The following is a 26,869-nucleotide window of genomic DNA, read 5'->3' on the forward strand; positions in this document are numbered from 1 at the left end:
ACCAACCTGTCACCTCCTTTTGGTTTGTTTCAAGCTCAAAGTCTGCAGATATAAATATTTCTCTAGCTGTCTTCAATCTGCTGAGGTCTCCAAGAGTTCTCTTGCCAGAACTGCATGTCAGATTTACATAGTAGAAGTTGTTCTCCATTACTGAATTATGTTTCTCTGTATGAACAAAATTAAAGGAAGCAAGAGCTTGGCCATCTATGCTGTAGGGGATTTCTAAAGCTTGATCAATGTTGCTGAGAAAATGGTTATGGGGCTATATGATTCATTCCAGATGCTAACAAGCTGCAAGCAACGGCACTAGGTGGTATATGGTACAGTCTGGTATTTGGACCCAGTTTCAATTCTATCTACGAGCAGCTCCAGTGAAGTATCTCAGCCAAATATGCACAAGACTAAAATCAGTGCTGAGGTCTTAATGTTGCTAAAACTAGTTTATTGAAAATGTGTCCTATTCCTTTTACTTGCTTAAACCTGCTGTGGCATAGCTCTTCACCATTAAAACTTCAGACTTAGACTGCCAGAACAAAGGCCAATTTCTTCATCTCCATATAGTCCTGCATCTCCTTCTGTTGGGCAGGGGAGTCTTGCTCCAGCCTGATTACTGACATTAACACTGTCCCATTCCTTAACCTTAGCTTTGCTTGGCTAGATAAATTATTTCCACTTATCTAACTACAGAAAAAGAATCTTAAGCTCCATTGAGCAGGTACATCTGCAGCTGGAGCTTAAATGCTGCTACTGGTCTCAAACCCAAATCACCTTACTCCATCCACATGTTCTGTTCCATGAAGGGTGCTGGCTCCTTATCACAGTGGGTAATTAGGTATGGGGATCCAGAACAGCACATAGCAGCACTATAGAAAGGAGGCCTGGATCTTTCCTATGGCCCTACAGTTAGACAGAGGGGTTGCGTGGAAGCAAATGATTTTGTTTGGATCAATCATGTGCCTATAATGCATGATTGTGACCAAATGTTACCAAGGTCCTTAATTTTTAAAAAAACCCTGCAGATCATGCCATAAGGCCTCTGAGATTTGATGATCTATGTTATTAACCAGTTTTAATCACATATATTCATCCATACCTGGTATTATATGGTGAAGAGCATCTGGAAACCTCTTTTTCAAGTTACATTTTCCTTCATTAAATCTAAAGGTTACACTTGTCCTGATGATTGAAATATCTTCAGAAGGAAAAAGTAAAATTGTTACTTTCATATGCAATAAGAATGTAAATATTTGCTAAACCAAGCAGGTAACTCAGGATGGCTTTCAAAAAATGTACCATCAGCACTTTCAAAATAAAAACGTCTATGAGAGATCATAAAATGAACACAAAGCAACAAGTGAAGACAAGACCTACAATTAAGTCATCCAATCCACTAATGTCATATAAACATTTGGAACAGCTAGATTATATTGCAGCATCTATAATCCATTTAAATGCAAAATTGTCCCGTCCAATCCATCCATCCATCCCTCCCTCCCTCCCTCCCTCCCTCCCTCCCAGAAGGAGCTCATGAGAGGAATTCAAGTGTCAGTGCTGCTGCTTATGGAGTCAAAATGCCATCAGCTACACACACAATAGGGAGATATTACCAGGCTTGGGGGATTCCCAAAGTTTGCAGAACTCCCTGAAAAGAAAAACCCCTATGGGAGGATGAAACCCCCCAAAATAGCTCAATGTGAATTAGGGCTGCAACATTAAGGGCGTAATTCACCTAATAAATATGCTGGGCTGAGGGGCTTCAGGATGTGGCAGAAGAAGAAGGGTGTCAGCGCTGCCAGGCTCTGCAGGCAAAGCCCCCCCCCCAGGCACAGTAGTGGCACAGCCGGGAACTCTGCCTCCATCCAGGCCCACCTGGGGTCCAGCCGACTCAACCAAGACTGGCGCAAGTGGAAGGCCTGAAAAAGGGGCATTCGGGGTGTGTGTCAGGGGCAGAACCAAGGACAGAGGATTTTCTGCCGCATTCTGAGCCCATTCGGCTCAGTCCTGTGGCCCTCCATCCTGGCAGCCAATACACCAGGAAAAGGGTGGCAGAAGGGAACATGCATTTCATTTCCTTGTGCCATGCTCTGCCTGCATCCTCCCCTCCCAAGTGGCGCCTGAACTGAGGTTGGATGCGCAGCCCCTTCTGATGGCTCTGCTGCGGCTGGCTCTGTTACTGCCAGCCTCCTATGAGTTGGGTTGAACCCTTAGTCAATTAATTAATTTTTAAAATTGGATAAATTAAACAGGTGCCTCCATCTAACTGGGAAACAAGACTTTTGCTTAATAAAATTGCTGATGATTTTTAATAAAAGTGGTTACAAATCCATTTTGGAAAATACATTCTTCGTTTTTCCTCCAAAGAAAATGCCTCTTCTAAGATGGTGCCTGCTACAAATAAAACAAAGAGGTTTTTCTTCAGAACTGTTTTACACATATGCAACTTTAGGCAGATTAGTAAATTAATTGAATACAATTTCTTTAATTGGGTGGCAGCCCCCCCCAAAAAAACCCTAAACCAGCCCAAACCCAACATGGAAAAATGTGTAGCATATAATTACCTAGAGCAACTGACTCATTTGTATTTTGTATTTTTTTCTTGTGGAGAAGGACTGCCACATTTTATTGTGTAGGAATCTTCCAGGCCTAAGAGACAGATCATAAAGCTATATAATAAAACAGAAATACATGCTAGAGCGTTGCTGAAATATATTCCAGGAAACTCATTGTAGTTTCTGAATAGACTCTTGAGTTTACTAAGACACAAATGAGTTGTCACTAGGTCTGGAACCCATATTTATTTATTCTAAACATTCAGCCAAAGTTACAGCCTCTATCACATTAAACAATGGTGGTGATGAAATGCTTACTGGTGTTTCAGATGATCCAGAAGCACTCTAAGGCGATGATCTTACATAACCATTAGGGAGAGGAATCTCAATCACACATTTTCCCCTAGATTATATAGACAAGGGGTGGGGAAACCTTTGGCCCTCTAGATTTTTTTTTTTAACAGAATTTGTATACTGCTTAATTGTAAATAAAACCTCTAAGCAGTGGGTGCTGAACTACAAGTCCAATAATCCCTGACCACTGATCATGCTGGCTGAGGCTGGTAGGAGTTGGTCCAGCAACATCTGGAGGGCCACAGGTTTCCCACCCGATATAAACTATCATTATCTCTGTCATGTCTAGATTTAATCTTAAATGGCTGCCCTCCATTTCAGTCTAACATTTTGATGGCTTTAGGGCAAGTTCCTACTGATGTGGGTGGCAGTTTTGTTAATCTCCTGGTCTGTCTGGGAAACGAGATGATCTAGGCTAAAATGAGAACCTGTGGCCCTCCAGATGTTCTTAGACTCTAGCTCCCACCAGACCCAGCCAGCTTGTACAGGTATGTTGGGTCTAGGTTGCTCCTCTCTCCCACTCCTGTAGGCAAGGTCAAACATAACTTTGTATGTCACTCCCCCTCCCACAGTTCTGGTTGTGCCTATCTCCAGAGAACAGGACATTTAGATGTGTTCTGCCAATCTTGATTTTGTGGGGCCATTTGTTCCCTTCCCCATCCTCTCCCTTGTCTAAGGGTCCTCCTTGGAGCATAGCAAGAGCACAGACTTCTGCAGTGGTGGCTTTTCCCTCTTATTCCAGAGATGACAGCCCAGCAATACCTCTAGATTCATCTAGGACAAAGCTGAGGACCGGGGCATGCATAAACAAGGAGGCCTCCCTCAGATGCCTGGTACTTAGGAGATAAGGTCAGACATATTTGGTGGCATCATTTCCTCCCTCAAGGGCAGAATTCAAGCAGCTAAGGATATACATCTGGACAGTGCTGAGTCTTCCTGAGTGGGGATGAGCATTACTGAACCCCTAACTCTGATGGAGAATATTACAGGGTGGGAAAAGATACCCTGAGACTGACTCCTGAGTCACCACCTGCAACCATAATTGAGAATTATTTAGAACCAGAATTTTGTAAGTGGGTGCATCAGGTTATTGTGAGTGAGTTGGGCCCACCTACAAGCCATTTGAGTGGTGAGTCTGGGTAAAGTGTCAGCCCACTTTCTCCCCTTTGCTCTAACCACGTTATCCTGCAGCAGCAAATCTCTTCACCTCCTCCCCTCATTTCAACAGGGCAGCAGCCCTGTTGTAGGACAGAACCACCCACACAAAGGGAAAACTGGGTACAGGAAATCCAGTGACTCAGCAGGGTCCTCTCCCAAACCATAGCAGCCAGTCACAGGTTGAAATGAACTTCAAAATTTCACAGTTGACATAGAGAGAAAAGTGCCTGGGCCCAAAGTACAGCAGCTGAGGAAACTCAGGGTCTACTTTTTAAAGTAGAACAACCAGAACCTATAGCAACCTCATGCTGAGGCAGAATAGTTTCCATTTCACTTCCTTCACCTGTCAGGGAGAACAAGCTATTAGAAGATGATGGGGACTTGTTTCAGGTGACTTTTATAATCTAGACTGTTCGAGACAGAGAATTATTCCTCCCTCATTTGCAAGACTTACAAAGTTTAAAACCTAAACGACCAGGTTTCCTCCTCTATATCCTCACCAAGCAAATCAGAGATTGTTCCTAGGGCTAAGACTCAAAGGGGCACTATGCCCTTCCCAGGCCCTTCATGATAATATTTTACAGAATGGGCCAACTCAGGAGCTCTTAAGATCGGTAGGGGGTTTTTTTGGCAAATGTTTTTGTGTGCCCCCTTCTGGTGTGCAGGAGACGTTAAAGCTATCTTCGGCTGACATCCCTGTAGTTGCTCTGGTTTCAGGGTTGCCAAGAATGGAGATGACACCCCTAAAACACTAGTAATAACAAGTACAAGCTCCTCTTGAGGCATCCCCATGAAGCTTCAGGGCTAGCCATCAGGATGGCAGCAGCTACTTCTACTTTTGCCATGGCATCTATTTTGTGAGTCAACAATTTACTGGCAGACATTCCTCAGTTAATGACAAGGGGTCAATGACTTGACTAAAGCAGCAGCCTTTGTGACCACTAGCCTACACCCAATTCAATTTCCAACATGGACTATGGCAGCCTTTCCCAATTAGTGGGTCACCAGATGTTGTTGGACCACAATTCCCATCTTTCCTGACCATTGGCAATGCTGGCTGAGGCTGATGGGAGTTGTGGTCCAGCAACAACTGGTGGCCCACTAGTTGAGAAAGGCTGGACTATGGCATCTGATATGGCTGTTTACCTCTGTCTCAAAACCTGGAATATGGACATTAAGTCCAAATCTAATTTGGCATCTGTCCCCTGAGTAGACCCTCGGTGATATCTCAGGAGAGACTAAGGAGAAACGCAAAGCCTTACCTTCTGACACTAAGTGAGAAGATGAGAGATTTTCATCACTCATTAATCCTGTCATCCGTATAAACTCCAGTAAAGGTCCGGGAATGGCAGAGGGTTCCAGCCTTCATGGAGTGCAGCATATCCACAATCTAGTCACTAGCAGACTCTGCCATTTGTCAGGGGGCCACCTCTACCAGCCAAAGAGGTGAACAAAGCCACAGCAGTCCTGACTACTCAAAGATTCTTGGAGGGTGAGAGAGGCTCCAGTGCTTCAGCCATCACTGAGACCTTTCCATCACAGAAAAAGGAGTCCAAAGGACAAGAAAGGAGGACTATGTGCTCGATGTTGCTCAAATACCTCGTTTTTTTTCATTGCATCCTCAAGGTTGCACAGACAGAAAATGCACCTTTTACTTGTTCAGGCCATAGATCATCTACTCTGAATGCAAGTAAATGAAGAAGCTACATCAGATAAGCTCTATACATGTTTCTACTCAATATTATTTAGTGTCCTGAAGAAAAATGAGGACCGGGAAGCAATTTTAGATCTAGAGAGGGTGAATCAGTTCATGAAGAAATTCAAGTTTCATGGAAACTCTTTGCAACATCTTGGGCAGCCCACAGTACAGGAAGTTCTTATTAACTTGAAAGAAGCATATGCACATACCAATTCACCCTACCCATTACAAGTTGCTTTGTGTTTATCAGGGGGCCCACTAACAGTTCCAGGTATTACCCTTCTGACCATCATCTGCCCTCAGAGTTTTTACAAAAGTGATGGTGGCTCTACTAACTTCCCTTGGGCGCTAAAAGATTCATATGTATCTTTATATAGCCAATCATCTATTCCCATCTGTTTCTCTCCAGACGGAAGTAAATGATATAAAGACTGTTGTAAACTGTCTGAACCGCCACATGTTGTTGTTATGTGCCTCTAAGTCGACTACAACTTATGGCAACCCTATGAATCAGTGACCTCCAACAGCATCTGTCATGAACCACCCTGTTCAGATCTTGTAAGTTCAGATCTGTGGCTTCCTTTATGGAATCAATCTATCTCTTGTTTGGCCTTCCTCTTTTTCTACTCCCTTCTGTTCTTCTGAGCATTATTATCTTTTCTAATGAATCATGTCTTCTCATTATGTGTCCAAAGTATGATAACCTCAGTTTCATCATTTTAACTTCTAGTGATAGTTCTGGTTTAGTTTGTTCTAACACCCAATTATTTGTCTTTTTCACAGTCCATGAGTTGATTTTTCTCTTATCAGCTTTTTTCACTGTCCAACGTTCACATCCATACATAGAGATTGGGAATATCATGGTCTGAATGATCCTGACTTATGTGTTCAGTGATACATCTTTGCATTTGAGGACCTTTTCTAGTTCTCTCACAGTTGCCCTCCCCAGTCCTAGCCTTCTTAATTTCTTGACTCTTGTCTCCATTTTGGTCAATGACTGTGCCAAGGTATTGATAATCCTTGACAAGTTCAATGTCCTCATTGTCAGCTGTAAAGTTACATAAATCTTCTGCTGTCATTACTTTAGTCTTTTTGACATTCGACTGTAGTCCTGCTTTCATGCTTTCCTCTTTAACTTTCATCAGCATTCGTTTCAAATCATTACTGGTTTCTCCTAGTAGTATGGTATCATCTGCATATCTTAAACTATTGATATTTCTCCCTCCAATTTTCACACCTCCTTCATCTTGGTCCAATCCTGCTTTCGGTATATGTTCTGTGTATAGATTAAATAAATAGGGTGATAAAATACACCCCTGTCTCACACCCTTTCCGATGGGGAACCAATTGGTTTCTCCATATTCTGTCCTTACAGTAGCCTCTTGTGCAGAGTATAGGTTGCGCATCAGGACAATCAGATGCTGGGGCACCCCCATTTCTTTTAAAGCATTCCATAGTTTTTCATGATCTACACAGTCAAAGGCTTTGCTGTAATCTATAAAGCACAGGGTGATTTCCTTCTGAAATTCCTTGGTCCGTTCCATTATCCAATGTAGGTTTGCGATATGATCTCTGGTGCCTCTTCCCTTTCTAAATCCAGCTTGGACATCTGGCATTTCTCACTCCATATATGGTAAGAGACTTCGTTGTAGAATCTTGAGCATTACTTTGCTTGTATGGGATATTAAGGCAATAGTTCGATAATTACTGCATTCCCTGGGATCCCCTTTCTTTGGAATTGGGATGCATATGGAACGCTTTCCAGTCTGTGGGCCATTGTTTAGTTTTCCATATTTCTTGACAGGTTTTTATCAAAATTTGGACAGATTCAGTCTCAGTAGCTTGTAACAACTCTATTGGTATGCCATCTATTCCTGGTGATTTGTTTCTTCCAAGTATTTAAGCGCAGCTTTCACCTCGCATTCTAAAATTTCTGGTTCTTCATCATATGGTTCCACCGTGAATGAATCTGTCATCCTGGCATCTCTTTTATAGAGTTCTTCACTGTATTGCTTCCATCTTCCTTTTATTTCATCTCGGTCAGTCAGTGTGTTCCCCTGTTGATTATTCAACATCCCTACTCTTGGTTTAAATTTCCCTTTCTCTAATCTTTTGGAACAGGGCTCTTGTTCTACCCTTTTTGTTGTCCTATTTCTATACAGTAACTATTGTAATAGTTCTCTTTGTCTCTATGTACTAGTCGCTGTCTTGTTGCATTTAGGGTTCTGACTGTGTTTCTATCTCCTTTTGCTTTCCTTCTCTCTTTAACAATTTTAAGAGTTTCTTCAGTCATCCATTGAGGTCTTTCTTTTTAACTAGAGGTATTGTCTTTTTGCATTCTTCCCTGATAATGTCTCTGACTTCATTCCATCCTCTGTCAACTATGTTTAAAGCCTCAAATCTGTTCCTTATTTGATCTTTATATGCTTCTGGGATGTGACCCGCCACATATTCCTGCTCAATATGCAGAAGAGAAATTATACCAACTCAGAGACGGCAGTGTCTGAGGCAATTCTGAACACACTGCTAGATACAGTATCAATGTCCCTGGAAAGATGCGACATGATCCATTTGGTGATAAAATTGGTATTTGGGACAAGGACCTCAGATCTCATACTCCTTGGTGACCTTCAAGGTTCAATGACATTGTGTTGCTGCCCTATAAGAAACACATATCATCACAGAGGCACTGGACAGTTGGTGTTCCAAAGAAATTGAAGCTTCCCTCACATGGTGGTTTTCTCCAGCTCAGTTGAAGGTCAATTCACTATGGGAATCCCTAAAGTTACATATCGTCACAGATGCAAGTCTGACATATTGGGGAGCCCACTGTGAGAAGGCTATAGGCCAGGGGTGGTGGGAGCACAATACTGGTCAGAACTGAGAACTATTTGAAAGGACTTAGTGGCCTTCCTGCAGAAGGTTTGGGGCCATGAAGTCACTGTATGAATGAAAAGTAGAACAGCAAAGGCTCACATCAGTTACCGAAGAGGTGTAACGTCAAGGCTTCCTTCAGTCAATGGGTGCTTCAAGAGGTTGCACCTCAGTAAGTAGTCAGGCAGCAAGAAACCTACTTTGGTATGGATACCACTTCTGGACATCCCAGACTGGATTCCCTCATCCACTGCAGACAAACAGAAGATTGGACTTACTCCAATAAGTTCAATTTCTGCAGTGAATGGAGAGTATCCACTGCACCCAGTATTTCTCTTTCTTTCTTCAGTGTTACTAAACCACAAGCTGTGCTTACAATACGTTTACAATAAAAAGGTAAAGGTGTCCCCGCACTTATAGTGCGAGTCATTTCCGACTCTTAGGGTGACGTCTTGCGACGTTTACTAGGCAGACCATATATATGGGGTGGGATTGCCAGTTCCTTCCCCGGCCTTCCTTTACCCCCCAGCATATGCCGGGTACTCATTTCACCGACCATGGATGGATGGAAGGCTGAGTGGACCTTGACCCCTTTTACCGGAAATTCGACTTCCTCCTTCCCTGGAATCGAACTCCGGCCATGAGCAGAGCTTCAGCTGTGTTACCGCCGCTTTCCACTCTGCGCCACTGAGGGTCATACATTTACAATGCCTTATATATATCCTTTGTTTTCCTTTCTCGACTTTCATGCCTTAATTATCAGTTATGGAAGCATCTTCTTGTTTCCGGTTTGTAAGCGTTGCTTGAACCTTTAAGCTTTTATACATTCCAGAAGGGGGATGGGGCACTCTCCTATGCAGGAAATGACATATGAAACTGTGTTTGGCTTTGCCTACAGGAGCAGGTGGAAGGAGCAACCCAGGCTTGGACACCTAGCATCAACTGCAGAAAATGAATTTATCATGATAAATGCAACATGCTGATGCTGACAACTGTTCCATTAAAACAGCAGGTAGGTTCTGTTGGTGGGCTCTTGTTGGGTCCATATCAGGTGTTTAGGAGGACTCTTAGTAAGGAGGAACATGGGTGTTGCCACTCCAATTTCAGTAATCACGGGTAGAGGGAAATATAGCCATGGAGAGGTGGTGAATTACCATAGAAGACGAGGTCTTCCTTGCTGCCACCCCTCTTATGGATGGGTTCCTCGTTGCTCATCTGCTGTGCCCACTGGCCTGTGTGTGTTGTTGTTTAACACCAGATCGGTACACAATAAGACTACACTCATCCATGATTTGATCATGGATGAAGGTGCTGATTTGGTGTGCATTACCGAGACCTAGGTGGGTGAGCAGGGAGGAGTTGATCTGACCCAGCTTTGCCCACCTGGATATTCGGTGCAACACCAGCAAAGGCTGCAGGGATGGGGGGAGGAGTTGCTGTGGTCTACAGAACTTCCATCTCTGTCATGAGGAAACCACGGTCTTGGAACTGGCTGTGAGGGCCTGCGCCTGGTGACAGGAAAACTAGGGTTGGTGCTGGTGTACCATCCACCCTACTGCCTGGCAGTTTCTCTGAGCTGGTGAAGGCCATCTCAGCTGTGGTACTGGAGGAGCCCAAAACGACCATCCTGGGTGATTTCAATGTCCATGCTGAGGCTGCCTCTAGAGTTATGACTTAGGACTTCATGGCCTCCATGACGACCACGGGGCGATCTCAATTTGTCACTGGCCCAACGCATAGGGCAGGGCATACCCTTGACTTGGTTTTTGCTCCAGATGGAGGAAGGGGTGGTCTGGAGATAGAGGACATGGATGTGATCCCATTGTCATGGTCAGACCACTTCCTGGTGAAGTTTAGACTTATGGCTCTGATCTTCTCCTGCAGGGGTGGTGACCAGATTCAGATGGTCCACCCCCAGAGACTAATGGAATCCACAGGATTCCTGAATGCACTGGGGGATTTTCCAGCAGAAAGAGCAGGTGACCCTGTTGAAGCCCTTGTCATGCTGTGCAACAGCGAGGTGCATCGGGTTCTTGACACGGTTGCCCCCAAGCGCCCTCTCCAGCACTGTGGAGCCTGGTTTGCACCTTGGTACACCAGTGAGCTAAGGGCCATGAAACAGGCTGGATGATGGCTAGAGCGCAAGTGGTGAAAGACGGGTTGTGAGGTTCATCGGGCATAAGTAAAACATCATAACCGTGCCTACTGTGGGGCGGTGAGGGCAGTGATGAAGGCCCACTTCTCTGCATACATCGCATCCTCAAGTAGCTCCCAGTGGAGCTTTTCCATATCATCAGAAGTCTGTTGACATCAACTCCAGGAAATGGGAGTTTTAGACCCTTCAGAGGCCCACATAGAATTGTCTGCAAGGCACTTTGAGGGTAAAGTTGCTTGCCTCCGTAGCAGTCTTGATGCCCCATCCATATCTACTGTCATCCTCAATGAAGTGTCCTGTGCAATGTCTGCTCCAACTTCTTGGGAACGGTTTCAGTTGATGTGGCCTGATAATGTAGACAAGGTGCTTGCGATGATGCGGCCATCAACATGTCCTGTCGACCCTTGCCCTTCTTAGCTTATTAAAGCTTGCCGAGGGGGTTTGACCAAGTGGATCCAGGGTGTGGTTAATGCATCATTGCAGGTGGAAGTGGTTCCAGCCGTCCTGAAATAGGCGGTGATCCAACCACTCCTGAAAAAGCTCACGCTGGACCCACTGGTTTGCGACAATTACTGACAATTACTTAGGGAAGGTGCTTGGCAACTGCAAGTACTCTTGGATGAAACAGATTATCTTGACCCATTCCAGTCTGGGTTCAGGCCTGGTTATGGGACTGAATCAGCCTTGGTCGCCCTGATGGATGACCTTTATTGGGAGAAGGACTCTTACTTGATTTCTCAGTGGCTTTTGATAGCATTGGGTGATTGTCTTTTTGCCCCCTGGGAGTTGTGCTGTGGGGTGCCGCAGGATACCATTGCATCCCCCATGCTGTTTAACATCTATATGAAGCCCTTGGGAGCGGGGAGCGGTCATCAGGAGATTTGGGGCGAGGTGTCAACAGTACACTGACAATACCCAGCTCTATTTCTCTGTAACATTTGAATTGGGAGAGGCTGTGCAAGCCCTGGACCGCTGTCTGGACTCGGTGGTGGGCTGGAAGAGGGTCAATAAACTGAGTCTGAATCCTAGCAAGATGGAGGTGCTGTAGGTTGGTGGTTCCCGAGTTCAGATAATTGGTCAGTTGCCTGCTTTGGATGGGGACGTACTCCTTCTGAAAGAGCAGGTTCATAGTCTGGGGGTGCTCCTGGATACATCTTTGTCGCTAGAGGCCCAGGTGACCTCAGTGGCTAGGAGTGCCTTTTACCAGCTTCGGCTGGTAAAACAGTTGCAGCCGTTTCTGGACTGGGATAGCCTGACCACTGTTGTCCATGCACTGGTAACCTCTAGGCTGGATTACTGTAATGCACACTTATGTGGAGCTGTCCTTGAGGATGGTCCAGAAGTTGCAGCTGGTGCAAAATGTGGCAGCGAAACTGCTCACTGGGGCAGAGTATCGCCAACATGTCACCCCGCTACTGAAAGAATTGCACTGGCTGCCCATTTGCTACTGGGCCAAGTTCAGGTTCTGGTTTTTGTGTACAAAGCCCTATACAACTTGGGATTTAACAGGCTTAACAGACTCAGCCTGACGAACGCATTACTGACTACTTGTATTCTTTTGAACAAGACTAATGTTATCATCATTTTGAAGAAAATTGAAACAAGCATCCCCTGATGAAGGCTAGATTTGATTAGCCGAAACGCGTTGGGCTTTTTACATATTTTAATTGCATAAATGGAATGAAATTGTGACTTTTTATCTTTTTGTTTTGTCATTCTGGGCACCTCCCTCCAACTGCTTGTTATATTGAATGACATCCACCTTTCCCCACCCCTATACAACTTGGGACCAGAATTCCTAAAAGACTGTCTTATTTCTTATATGCGCAGTCGATCACTGCGCCCTGCAGATGAGGCTTCCTGCAGCTACCATCTTATCAGGAGGTCCATTCTGCACAACATAGGAAATGGACCTTTAGTGTGGCGGCACCTACCCTGTGGAATTCCCTACCCTTAAATATTAAACATTTCCAACAGTAAGGCTCATGTCTACAACATACAAGGGCAGATCTCCCCATTTTACAACCATAAGCGACTGAAACTGACTTACTCACACCTACTTCTACTTTTCCATTTGGAAAAAACTTAATGAATTACAAACATTGAAACCTTTTTGGAGTAGGGCCTAGCCTTAAAGGCAGTTACTGTTATCTTTTTGGCGCCTATTGAAGACCTCCTTCTTTCAACAACCCTTTTAAGTTGAGACCGTCTGTGTTGGGATTGCTTTTTAATATGTTTTTTAAACCTTTTTTAAAAAAACAATATGTTCTTAACATTTTTTTAAAGATGTCTTCAAAGCTTTTAAAAAAATGTTTTTAAAGATGTTTTGTTTTAATATATTTTAAAGTCTGTTTTTATCATGTTTTAAAGTGTTTTTAGTGTTTTGTTTGCCGCCCTGGGCTCCTGCTTGGAGGAAGGACAGGATAGAAATAAAATAATACATAAATAAATAAATAAAATAATGACAGCACAAGATTGCTGCCTGAAACTGCCCATTTAAAACTAGCAACCCTCAAGTGAAACTGAAAGCAATCAATTTGTTGCTAAATAGTTGGCAGAGGATGACTTTATTTCCAAGCAGAGGCAGATCCAGATTTACCAAACAATTAATAATCCAGAATACCTCTGTTGGCTGGCACTTTGCTGTCATAACAACAGCTTAAAAGAATTTTTGTTATTGTCATTACCATGGCATAGTTTTTAAAAAAGCTCTATACTGCAATCAGTTGACTATTCCAACTGAGTACAATCTGCTACCTAGTCATTCCCCATTCCATTTCATCTTATAAACATTTTATTATCATATTGCAGTTTCTGTGCTTCATAATCAATCAAGTTCTGCATAGCTACTGCCAAATAATTTTTGCAGGGGAAAGCCAGTATAAATGCATGAAGCAGGAGATGAATGCTACTAAATCTGTATAAATATATACTGGCATCTGATTTAATGAACTATATGGACTACGACCTGGGAGACCAGGGTTCAAATCCCCACACAGCCATGACGCTCACTGGGTGACCTTTGGCCAGTCACTGCCTCTCAGCCACAGAGGATGGCAATGGTAAACCACCTCTGAATATCATGAAAACCCTATTCATAGGGTCGCTGTAAGTCAGAATCGACTTGAAGGCAGTCCATCATCATTCATCATTTCCAGAGCTTTCTTAGAGTTGCTATTCTTGTATTCTTTACTTAGGATGAATAAAAATAAGTATCATCATAATCATTGTGTTCTTCATGACTTACCAGAGATCAAATGGACGTCAGAGGGGCAGATTAAAAAGCACCTATTGTTTCCATCAGTCTTAATGCAACGCAGAGATACTTTGGGTAAACTGACATCAGGCAAGGACCTTTCTATAGGGCAAAACACAGATACTCACAGGAAAAGAAAACTAATGGAAAGTATGTTTCTAAAATGCAAATATGAGGCCATGCAAGCTACACAATATCAATAAAAGAAGAAGGCACAAATACAGGGTATATATTTTCCCTTTTCTATAAAAGCCTGGAATATTGTTTTCATGCAGGCAATAATAAAGGAAAAACAGCCTAGATTAAAAGCACAGGAAGGAAAGCATCAAAGACCCTAAAGTATCTCCTGTTTTGTTTTGTTTTGTTTTTAAAGCTAGCTTTGACAGATAGCCATGATGTCCAATTAGAAACAAAGTAATACCATAGGCTAGAGACATTCAATCGTTTCTTCAGAGGACTGACCACAGTCTAAAAGATGGATCACTACATTTAGTATTGCACTTTCACCTCATGGCGTACAGGTTTTAAAAATAAGCTATTGTTTCAAAAATGTGGTTCACCAAGTGCAACAATGAGATTAAAGAAACATGGATATACACTAGGAAAAGTGAAACCTCTTTCAGATCACTTCCCGCTCTCTTAAAAAGCATTGCCTGTCTTCAACCATGATGGGGGATGTGATCCACACTACTCTTAACAGATCCATGGTATCAGAATTGCTGGAGATGCACAGCAAACCAAAGTTGCAAAATCCATTTGGGGCTCTGAATCTTACCAACACAGTCCTTTTTGTTCCAGTGTAATTTGTGGCCAGTATCACAATAGCATTCATAATTTCCCAGTGTGTTTATGCAGGTATGTTGGCAGCCACCATTGTTGATGCTACATTCATTGATATCTAAAGAAGAATGTGGGGAAAAACATTTTCAGGGAAGAGGGGAATTAGTACCATTCCTACCCTGGTCAGCATAGAACAGCACATGCATAACTACTACTGGGTACAATAATATATACACAGATCACACAAGGGGTAACCAATATGGTGCCCTCCAGATGTTCTTGGACTCCAATTCCACTACCTTTCACCATTGGCCATGCTGGCTGTGACTGATGGGAGCTGGAGTCCAACAAAATCTGGAGGTGCTATATATGAACACTTTCGGAAAGTGGGGCAAAATCTCACACACATATGCATTTACTTGAAGCTCCCATAGATTCAATAGAACTTTGAACCAAATAAGTGAACTTAATTCTGGAGCCTAGACACTCCAAAGTTTTATTTATTTATTTTATTAATTGCCTTTCCTTCTAACAGCCCAGGGCATAAGAGGCCAGGATGTATAGCACAAGATAAACAATAAAATACATTAGTAAATAAAACACATACAGAACTAAAATATTATAAAATAACAATCCTTAACACCCAAGCTCATGATTTGTTTTGCTCTGGTAAATCATAAGCTGTAACCAAGGTTTGTTCTTTGTTTACAGCTTGTGGTTTGTCTGGAGCAATTCAAACCATGAACCCAGGTTTGGACAATATGCTAAGCCAAACCATGGCTTAGCTCACAACAGCACAGCAGAACCGGAGGTGGAGAAAAGTGGCTCTCCGGTCTGGGAGGCTGCACATCCACACTAAGCTTAGTGTTATGTTCCAGTGAAACACCTGACTGAAAGACCCAGGCTTTCCCTAAAGGAACATTCGCACAGATTAAATCACTCTCTTAAAATGGATGTATGGAGAAATTGGATTTGGGCAAACCTCGGTGCTGTGCACAATACAACACCCACTGCCTGCCTGGAAAAGGCTTTATCCTGCCTTGTGGCCTGTTCAATCTTCTACTGAAGTATGTGGAAAAGCTGTCAGACCAGTGAATGCATAAGCTCCAGAATGGGACCTGTACCTTCTTTGCATAACAGCACACATCCAACATTTCCAACAGTAAGACTCATGTCTACAACACACAAGGGCAGATCTCCCCATTTTACAACCATAAGCGACTGAAACTGACTTACTCAGCTTGACACACCTACTTCTACTTTTCCATTTGGAAAAAACTTAATGAATTACAAACATAATCAGTTTGTTGAAACCTTTTTGGAGTAGGTTACTGTGGCATAATACCTATTGAAAACCAATGTGCGTTCTGCAGGCAGCCATGCTGCAAAATCCATCTCTTAGTACCCAAGTGTGGAATGCAACTGTTTGTTCTAACAGTCACAGTTGCTTTCCAGTAATAGTGAGAAGAAGAAAAAAAATACTTCACCGAAAGTATAGTGAACACACAGTCAGACTTCTGCTTCAAACAGACCCAAAAGGAGAAAAACAAACATCTGAAAAATCTGCAGCACCGGTTTAAAACCCACATTTCCAACTGATGTTAAAGTAGCACTCCAATAAGCATGCCAGCAAGAACTTTATATATACTCACCTCCACAATGTGTGAAACCATAGAGAGTGTATCCTTTGTTGCAAGTACACTCAAATGTGCCTGGATGATTGATGCACATATGGTCACATGTCCTTTCAAATGAACATTCGTCAATGTCTGCAACGTTTAAAGCAATATTTTATTATTTCACTTTATGTTTTGGAGACATTTATATACTAGGAAAACTGGATGAAAAGCAAGAGAAACTAGACTTCAAAAGCACTGGATTTTAAAAACAGCATGGAGCAGCTAGTATATAAAATGTTCACTTGAAAAAATCACTTGTTTAATGCTTTCTTAGACTTCTGAAAACAAATCATTTGTTATAAGACAAAACAATATTTATTACGCAATACTTAATTTTCTCCTCTTCTATTCCCTATTGATCAATGTTAAAGCACTGATTTACTGATTTAAATGCCACTCACTGCTGAAAATAAATCTTTTTTTCCCATCACTAGGCAGGTGAAGAATAATAACCTGATAGCCAGCAGATATTTTGTAAAGCAAGAGATACTGGAACTTGAGGTTGTTTCGAAACTACTCTCTAGCCTCCTAACTCTGCTAATAATCCAAGTTTGGAGGAGGTAGCAAGAGGAGAAGATGGGGTTACTCACCAGGAAAAGAAAGAGGGTAGTATTTATTGCATTGCAAGTGCCAAACTAAACATTACACACAGATGCATGTAACATCAATCTGATTGTCCTTTTAGAGGTGGAAAAGACACTTTGAGGACAGGGGTGGGGAGGGGAGATTGACATAGTTGCGAGGATGCACATTTTCCTACTTGCTGTTTCCACTCTCCAAATTGCCTCTTAGTTCCTTTCTCTAGCATCCTGTGGAGTTTTTAATGCACATTTTCTTGAATTTAAAAAGGAGAATACCACTTTGGAGGGAATTTGGAAAAAGGACAGGAAAAGAATTAAACATCCCCCCCACCAATTTTCTGATCCCCACCACCCCCTGGAAGTACCTCTTCTAATTTAAACAGGACAATCAGAATATATGCATCTGTAATGTCTACTTTATGCCTAATACACAATTTTGTTGGTACTTTCTACAACTGCTATTTAACATTTCATATTGAGATCCTGGTTGTAGAAATTGCCCACCTGGAGCCCAGAGGGTGTATACTATACATGGATAGACAACACCCAGATGGAGAGTGAGATCAGAGATTAAAAATATAAGTAATGAATAGAAAAAAGAGTAATAGGCAGGATGTGCACAGAAGACAATTGTCTTCAACCTGCATTTGTCATATTTTAGGTTTTTATATTGTTAACACGTTAATATTTTTCTCTGAAAAATGAGACTACTTAAAACACATATTTGAATAGAAGCACAATTTTTATTAAATGATGAACTAACAACTAATGGTTCCAGTAAGAACAGGGTTGGCTGGTAAACAGATTAGGTGGAAAGATGAGAGACTTAAATCCTATTTGTATCCATAGGATACTTCCACTTGAACTCCTGCAAATTCTATACTTTCTCTGCAAAACAAAACATATAAGTATTTCTCCTACTATATTTGATCTTTAAAAAATGATAAAGAACAACGGAGAGAGGTTTTGGCTCTTGGTGATCAATGCTAGTTTCTGGAAGGGACTGGTGGTTTCATAAATGGTTGTCTAGAAAATGTATTAATGCACTTGCTAATCAGGAAAGCTGACACGAGCTGAGTCAGAAAAGAAATTCAACTCCAAAACTTTATTTTTTGAATTCATTAGCACCTCATTACCAACTACATGTTCAAACAATTCCAAATATATTTATTTTTTAACGCTTGCCCCTGCACATACCTTGACATGATTTTTCATCAGTTAACAGTTTAAAGCCCTTTTTGCAGCTACAATCAAAACTACCAATTGTGTTTCTACAAAAGTGATAGCATCCACCGTTACTGGCCTGGCATTCATCAATATCTGTAACAAAAAACAAATAATACAAAGCTTGATTTCCTTTTCGTCACAGATCATAAACAGGTGCCCTAAACACCTATATCCTGAGTGCCCCCTGCTCCTTATGCAACAAACATTCCCTGCCTCTCTCACTCTTTTGCTCTAACATTTCCTGTTTGTTTCCGACATTTCCTTTCCTGTTAATTTCCACATTTTATGTAATCTTTCCCATGATGTAAAAAACACTTCTGGAAATCTAGCTGAATCAACAGGACATTTGCTGCTCATTTTCATATGAACTGCTTCCAGAAAAAAATCCATTTGAAACTTCATTAACCCAGAAAATACAGGAGTTTTGCATTTTATTATCCCATGGTTTTCTTGGGATCATGTCACTGATGCTCACGTAATGAAATCTGGAGCGGTATTCTGGCATACAGAAGCATGCATGTGCATAAAAAGTGGAAGTAGGAACATGTCCAACAACATCCGTTGTTGTTGTGTCACACCACACCCACTGATGTGAATGAAACTTAGCATGACTTGGTAGTATATTGATGGGGGAAAAAAACAGTTCCATAGTACAACAGATATTGCAATATTATTTATTTATTTATATATTATTTGATTTATATCCCGCCCTTCCTCCCAGCAGGAGCTCTATGAAAGGAACATTAGAAATTAGGACAGAAGCAGGAAAAATAACACAATAAACCCATGTCTGAAGGCAGCCTAAATGTAAGCTACTGATTCAGGCAATGTGGATTTGGGTAACCTGTGCATAATATTTCAATAAGTAACCATCTTGCTATTCTGCAACATTACATTTGCCACTTTAAGATGTAAAGCCAAATTACTTGCTGGCCACAATTTTGGCAGTTTAAATGAAAAAATATTATGTTTAAATCCAAATTGGGACTCAATTGTCTTTTCCAATTCCAAGTAATTAATCAAATAGACATATATTGGAGGACCACAAGGATTCTAGTCAAAAATAGTTTTAGAGGTATTATCATGCAGGGCTTAAATCAGCTTCCCATTAATTGACAGATAATCCAAAATCATGGGAAGCTGGTGGGAGGAGGGGTGGCAGGAAGGGAGGCCAGTGGGAAGCTCAGCAGCAGCCATTCTCCATTCAGGAGCAAAAGCCGGTTCCCACAAATTCCCCTATCGGGAATAGCCCTCCCCACTGATTGGCATTGAAATTATTTTACTCCACCAGCCTATTGCCCAGCAAAAATGTTGCATGGATTGGGACCTGTGGGAGTGCCCCGAATGCAAGGAGGATGACGTGTAAGCCCCCACTCCTCTGTTGCCGTGCCCCTGGAATGCCTTATTTTTGGACCTCCTGCCAGCTCTCTATCTACTAGGCTGGGCTTCCCCGGCAGACCCTCAGTTGAGCCAGCAGGGTCCCAGCAGTGGTGCAGCTGAGCCGGGACAAGGGGCTTCTGCTGGCAGAGCCCAGTGGTGTTGGGAGTCTGCCAGCTCAGCTGGGGGTCCACCACATCCAGCTCTCCCCAGCCTGGTGCAAATACTAGTTGGATTGCGCCCTAAACCAGTAATTCATAAACTGCGGGCCTGGGTATTTTGAGTATTTTCAGAAACAAATGTAATTAAGTAAAGGTTCCCGTGAAGCCAGAACACACACAAAGGAGGCTGTTGTGATTCTCAATGATTTACTGTTTTGGCCTTTCTATCAGTCTCTGGTAGGGATTGGCAACTCTACTGTATCATTCTATCACTCCTGGGGCAGAGAGGAAGCAGAATTACTTGCCCTCAGGAGAAGGCACACCAAGAACCTGTAACTCATGCAAATACCAGAGGTTCAGGGAACTTGAAAACTTGCACACTATTCTGTGATGTATTGGTTGGCCTAATAAATACATTGCCCTAATATAAATTATGGAAGGTGGGTTCTACATGAAGAGGAGTCAGAATATATGATACACATGCCAAAGAGACTCAGACAATTGCCACTTCTGGGGGATGTTTACATGTATTTTATTATTATTAATTTGATGTATTACCCATCCTTCGCCCTAAGGTATGAGGGTGGGTCACAACAATTTAAAACACAATACTAAAAACAGTTCAAAACAAAATTTAGAGCTGTGGATCCCCTTACATAAACAACACATTTCTGGCTAAACACCCATTATTTCACTATTTGAAAGTGAAGACTATTAAAGGGGCCACAGGCAAATTGCAGCTGAGCTTTCCATTTTGGATTTTTTGTTTGTTTTCTTAAAGGCTTATAAATGGCACCGTTTTCATTGGGATGCTGCACAATAATCACTTCCAGATAGCAATTTCTGTATGCACATTGCAAAAAATAGTCTAAATCCTACCTTTGCATGTCTTCCCATCAAACTGAAGGGTAAATCCAACAGGACAGCTGCAATGAACACCTGTTGAGGTGTCTTTACAAGTGCGATCACAGCCACCATTATTTACTGCACATGTTTCTAAGGAAAAGAAGTAAAAACTGGCATTTGCAGAAGGAAAAACTAAAAGTGAATTGAAAAATAGCATGTAGTATTTCTTCTTTTCACATAGGTTGGATTTGCCAGCCTTTTCCAATTGAATTACTTCCATTCTAACATGTCAAGATATGGACAACTTTGTTGCAGTGAACTTAAACTACAGCTCCAAATATTTTTTTAAAAAACAAAGATGTGACAGCTATAGCTAAATGGGCAAAGGAAGAGCAGGGCCATGCATCCATCCCACTTGCTGTGACTCTGTCCCTAGTCCTGCCACCCTCCACATCTTGGAGGGCAATGGTCTGCAGTATGGAACCTGCTCTACACATGTAGACCATCTTCAGGATCTAGAGTCCTGATCTGGTGGACATAACGGAGGGGAGAAGGACATGGATCTCATCCTGCTCATTTCATGTTTAGATGGTGCATCCTGTTCACTCAAAGGTGAAACAAAACATGATCTATTGACTAGGAGTCAAGTGAAGATGAACAGACACTTTAATGACAAAGAGGAGGATGAGCATAACCACGTTATCCCCAACAGGCCAAAGATTTTACAGGCAGATTAGAGAACAAATACTCCTTAATTCAGAAAAGAACGTTTTAAGGTCTGTAAATCAAGAAGTGGATTCTCATACCCTTCAGAACAGAAGAATAGGCTTCTCATTTAAACTGCTATAAATTGACTCAGTCCCTACCTTTTTCACAGAAATGCATCTACAGCCTTGTTACTCAGCTTTTATTTTTTCAAAAGCAGACAAGCAATAGCTCTCAAACCTCAAATCACTGTCTCAGGACTATGGGCAGTATTCTGTTAAATTCTTGCACTAGTGCAAGGATTAGCACTAGCACAACAGGACTTCCCATGCCATCCACAAATCTAGAACAGGTTTAGTGGGCATGGTGGGGGGAGGAAAGAGGGAGAACATTCCATTGTGTAAGGAGAAACCCTTGCACTGACAAAACATTTACCTTAGCGCTATGTAGAATACACCCTATATATCTTTTCCATCTTTTTAAAAAATCTCCTTGTCTGGGACATCAGCTGAAACACATGTGAAACAAAGTCCATTTTATTTCAATAGAATCTCATTTTAAGCAAGGGTGCTTAATTGTTCTCCATTGGACATTATAGCTGCATCCTAGCCAATGACTTGACTGTGAAACAATTCTCTCTTAAGTTGCGGTAGCCACCTTTCTGAAAATTATATTTTACAAAGGAAGGGTAAGAAAATCATCAATGTCAACAATTAGTATTGAGTACTCTTTACCCATGAGCAGTCGCCGTTTCACTCGCTTGTCTACATCAGCTCCTGCTGTGGCATTATTTTCAGAGAACTCCATTGCAGCCTCCTCTCTCTCTTTAAAAGGGAAAGAAAAGGAAGCAGTATGACAATTGGTCCTACCAATCTGTAATCTTCTAGGCACTATATTTTGGTTTAGGAAAGATTCCCCACCAACTACTCTAACTCATGGGTAACTGAGCTTTTTAATCTTTTTCTATAGCGTAAGGCACATAATCTTTGCTTGAGCCATATGTCAGCAAATAGGCATCCACTTCACAATGGCAACGTTCAGATGTAAAGCCCGCCTTTAACTATGGTTAGGTAAATTAGTTTATGCATGAACTGCGTGCTAGTGCAAGCTGCCGGAACACTTCTGGTTTACCTGTGCCTTCCTCCCAGCGCAAAAACAAAAAATGGTGTGGCTGGCTCAGTGTTATATCCAAACAGTGCTCATTGTTTGTTTCTGCCAAACAAACCATATTTGAAAAGCCAAGGTTTGAAACAAACAAGATGAACTTGAAATCCTAATGTAGGAAGGCAAGTATGATCTGATAGGTAGCACCAAGACATGATGAGATTAGACACATAAATGTAATAAATTAATAACTGGAATATAGTAATTGGAGGGTGTATCTTGTTCAAAAAAAATTCACCCAACATAAAGGATTGGAGAGCAGCATTATATGTAACAAATGTATATAACTGCAAAGAAATCTAGGAATCTAAGAGTGAAAGCCCAGTTGAAAAAAAACCTGGGTTAGGACAGGAGTAGAAACAAAGTGATATTATTGTGACAGTATGCTTTCTGGAAACAGATTACAGGATTTTAACTATCCTGACATCTATTAGAAGTCTAACTCTGCTATGAGCAGAATGTTTAATAAAGTGACTGACTGTGAAATAAGAATTTGTGGTAGCAAGGGATATGTGTTTATATTTATTTATAAAAGTATTTCTGTATTGCCATATCATAAAATACCAAAGCAATATACAGTGTTAAAATATAAAACATCATTTAAAAATAAAAATACAGATAATCATTAAGGTGCCTGGCTAATCAAAATAAAAAATTAAACAACTACAAAAGTGGGTTGGCATACAAAGGTATTCGAGAAAGCAGCAAATCAAAAGTTAGGATGCCTGCCAAATCTCTGCTGGAAGTGTGTTCCACAGCATGAAACCAACAACACTAAATGCCCTAGTTGAGGCCAGCGAGGCCTCTATAACATGGGGACAACAACGCTCCTCCAGATTATCTCAGTGATCGAGCTAGAATATATGTAATCAGAGAATAGTTGGACTTGTACCTGGACCTTTTAGGAAAGCTGATGCCAAAGAAAGAGAAAATTTGGGTAGGATGCCAAGGCTAGAAATTCTGAAGCAGAAAAGAATTCAACATGCATGGGAGATTCTAAAGGGTAACATACATTTCGGGGCAAAATTAATCCAAAACTAATGACTTACACAAAAATGGCTAAAGGTTGCTACACTGCCACATTTAACTTAAATAAAAGAATTCAAGTGCTTACATACCAAGACACGTTTTGCCATTAGAATGCAGTGTGTACTCTGGATGACATCCACAAACAGGCCCATCATCAGCATCTTCGCATGTATGCTGACAGCCACCATTCCCATGGTTACAAGTCACTGGAAGGAAATATACAACTAAGCTTCAGAAGCATTGACAAAGCCTATGAAAACGTGCATCTCACCTTGAATATTATATCTTTGCCTTCTGTGTATTTGGCAGGCCTATGAACTATTTCATCTGCTGTGTATGTACTTTGACACGATTACCAAACCAAAATTAATTATAACCTGGAGCAACAGATTAAACAATTCTGTTCATTGGCATGCCTGCTTTTAACTGATTTAGCCATTTAAAATAATTAAATTAAATTAATTATGCTATTCATTATATTTTAATAGCTTTTACTTAAATAGTTCATGACTGATGAACAAGAAAAACTATCACAGTAATTCAATAGATGACATTTCTAACAATATTTGATCTATACATAGTAGTTTATCTTAGCTAAACAGCATGGGCAACTGATTATCTGATTAGAATGTCACCTTAAAAACACTGTATCTGAAATCAAAGCTGGACACAGGTAGTTTATACGGTTACATTTGGCACCAAAAATCCATTCACAGAAAACAGCTGTGATGAAGATCCGGCAACCCACCCTCCCGACATAGTTAACTTGTACCAAGCATTGAGGTACTTCAAAGACTAGGACATTTTTGGTGCCATTGTCTGATGCAGGCAAGAGCCTACTTCATCAGTTGCACCTTAAATGTGTTCATTTTTAAAAGTGCCATTGGGATGGTTTTCATTTGTTTACAGTAACAGACTGTGACCTTGGCTACACAGAACACTCACCATGTGAGAACAGCCCAGCATTTCCCTAGGAGCCATGCAGGAGATAGGCTAGGAAAAGCCTTTAAGGAGAAATATAACTAGAGATAAACAAAGGATGGAGAAAGGCAGCTAGCAATTCCTCTTTCTGTGGGAGTGTATGTACTCAAGTGTGAAATACTGTGCTTCCTTCCAACTTTGCCTGCAAGTTATTTTTTTTTTGGGGGGGGGACAGTATTCCCAACTGGCAGAACCAGACTGCTCTCATGTGGTGAGCAGAGTATGCAGCCTGGCTGTAATATGGCTACTCTTCTAGGTTTTTTAATTAAAAGAACAGTCATTTTATAACGGTTTTGAGAGTTGAAATGATGTTTTTGTACAGCAAAAAAACCCTGAATATCCACCAGTTTCATATTTTATTCCACCAAACTGAATTTTAAATAATATAATCCTTGCAAAGGAAACCCCACTTTAGCAATCAGCTATAGGAATGCCAGAATTCTACTTCCTTGCAATGAGAAACTATAAGTAAGTGTAGAATGTTGCATACAAATACAGTCTCTCTGGTTTCTGGCCAGTTCAAATCCAGGTCTGCATTCACAGGCCACTCCTCCTTTTGGTGCTTCTTTGCAGATATGGGCACAGCCATGATCTTTATTCATACAGCTCAAGCCTTCTGTAAAAAACAGCAAGATGATTCATCAGTGTTCTCTGTGTCTTTAAATGCAGATGACACATTCTATACACAAACTATTTATAGAAGTAAGCCTTGAAACAATTTAATCTGAACAAAAGAAACTTGAATGTATTTACAGCAAAAGCAAAACCTTAATATGAAATACCACCACCTAAGTTTTAGGTGAGAGCCAGCATGGCACAAAGTGTCGGACTACAACCTGGGAGACCAGGGTTCGAATCCCCACACAGCCATGAAGCTCACTGGGTGACCTTGGGCCAGTCACTGCCTTTCAGCCTCAGAGGAAGGCAATGGTAAACCACCTCTGAATACCGCTTACTATGAAAACCCTATTCATAGGATCACCATAAGTCAGAATCAACTTGAAGGCAGTCCATTTCCATTTTCTATCTGAGGCAGAAATAGAGGTGTTAAGAAGATAGCTTGCCTATCACAGAATCATAGAACAGTAGAGTTGGAAGGGGCCTATAAAGCCATCGAGTCCAACCCCCTGCTCAATGCAGGAGTCCAAATTAAAGTATACCTGACAGGTGGCAGTCCAGCTGCTTCTTGAATGCCTCCAGTGTTGGAGAGCCCACCACCTCCGTAGGTAATTGGTTCCACTGTCATACCATTTTAGCAGTTAGGAGGTTTTCCTGATGTTCCTTCGAAATCTGTCTTCTTGTAACTTGAAGGCAGTCCATTTCCATTTTTTAAGTTTTAGGCTGCAATCCAATATGTGTCTACTCAGAAGTAAACTCCATTGGGTTCAATGGGATTTACTCCCAGGTAAGTGTGTACTGCATTGCAGCCTTATTCTCTACTGTCAGCTTTTTTTTAAAAAAAATCACATTTGTAAGAAACATAGACCCAGACAATCTTAACAGCTACAGGCCAGTCGCGAATGTTCCATTCCTGGGCAAGGTCTTAGAATGAGTGGTTGCTGGCCAGCTCCAGGCGCTATTGGATGAAACAGATTATCTAGATCCATTTCAATCGGGTTTTAGGCCTGGTTATGGCACCGAGACAGCCTTGGTCGCCCTGTATGATGACCTATGTCGGGGGAGAGACAGGGGGAGTGTGACTCTGTTGATTCTCCTTGATCTCTCAGCGGCTTTTGATACCATCGACCATGGTATCCTTCTGGAGAGGCTCGGGGAGTTGGGAGTTGGAGGTACTGCTTGGCAGTGGTTCTGCTCCTACTTGGCGGGCCGTCTCCAGAAGGTAGTGCTCGGGGAACATTGCTCGACACCGTGGGTTCTCCAATATGGGGTCCCGCAGGGGTCAGTTCTGTCCCCCTTGCTTTTTAATATCTACATGAAGCCGTTGGGTGAGGTCATCAGGAGTTTTGGAGTGCGTTGTCATCAGTATGCTGATGACACGCAACTCTACTTCTCCTTTTCATCTTCTTCAGGTGAGGCTGTCGATGTGCTGAACCGCTGCCTGGCCGCGATAATGGACTGGATGAGAGTTAAACTGAAGCTCAATCCAGATAAGACTGAGATGCTGTTGGTGGACAGGTTCTCTGATCGGATGGTAGATATATGCCCTGTCCTGGGTGGGGTTACACTCCCCCTAAAGGAACGGGTTCGTAGTCTGGGAGTCCTCCTAGACTCTTCCCTTTCACTTGAGGCTCAAGTAGCCTTGGTGGCAAGGAATGCATTCTACCAACTTCGGT

The 26,869-nt window shown here is 41.9% G+C and overlaps 1 protein-coding gene across 1 annotated transcript in view; it reads right to left on the reverse strand.

The window, feature by feature from the left end:
• Positions 1–26,869, reverse strand: part of SCUBE2 (signal peptide, CUB domain and EGF like domain containing 2) — a 116,509-nt gene that overhangs the window by 42,252 nt on the left and 47,388 nt on the right. The window contains 12 exon segments of the mRNA XM_061610378.1: positions 7–165; positions 1,094–1,192; positions 2,559–2,599; positions 2,601–2,643; positions 14,037–14,147; positions 14,821–14,943; positions 16,478–16,594; positions 18,283–18,405; positions 20,730–20,846; positions 22,136–22,225; positions 23,684–23,800; positions 25,066–25,191. Of these exon segments, the coding sequence (XP_061466362.1) occupies positions 7–165; positions 1,094–1,192; positions 2,559–2,599; positions 2,601–2,643; positions 14,037–14,147; positions 14,821–14,943; positions 16,478–16,594; positions 18,283–18,405; positions 20,730–20,846; positions 22,136–22,225; positions 23,684–23,800; positions 25,066–25,191 (1,266 nt within the window).

Source organism: Rhineura floridana, chromosome 2 (assembly GCF_030035675.1).
Source record: "Rhineura floridana isolate rRhiFlo1 chromosome 2, rRhiFlo1.hap2, whole genome shotgun sequence".
Taxonomy (NCBI): Eukaryota; Metazoa; Chordata; class Lepidosauria; order Squamata; family Rhineuridae; genus Rhineura; species Rhineura floridana.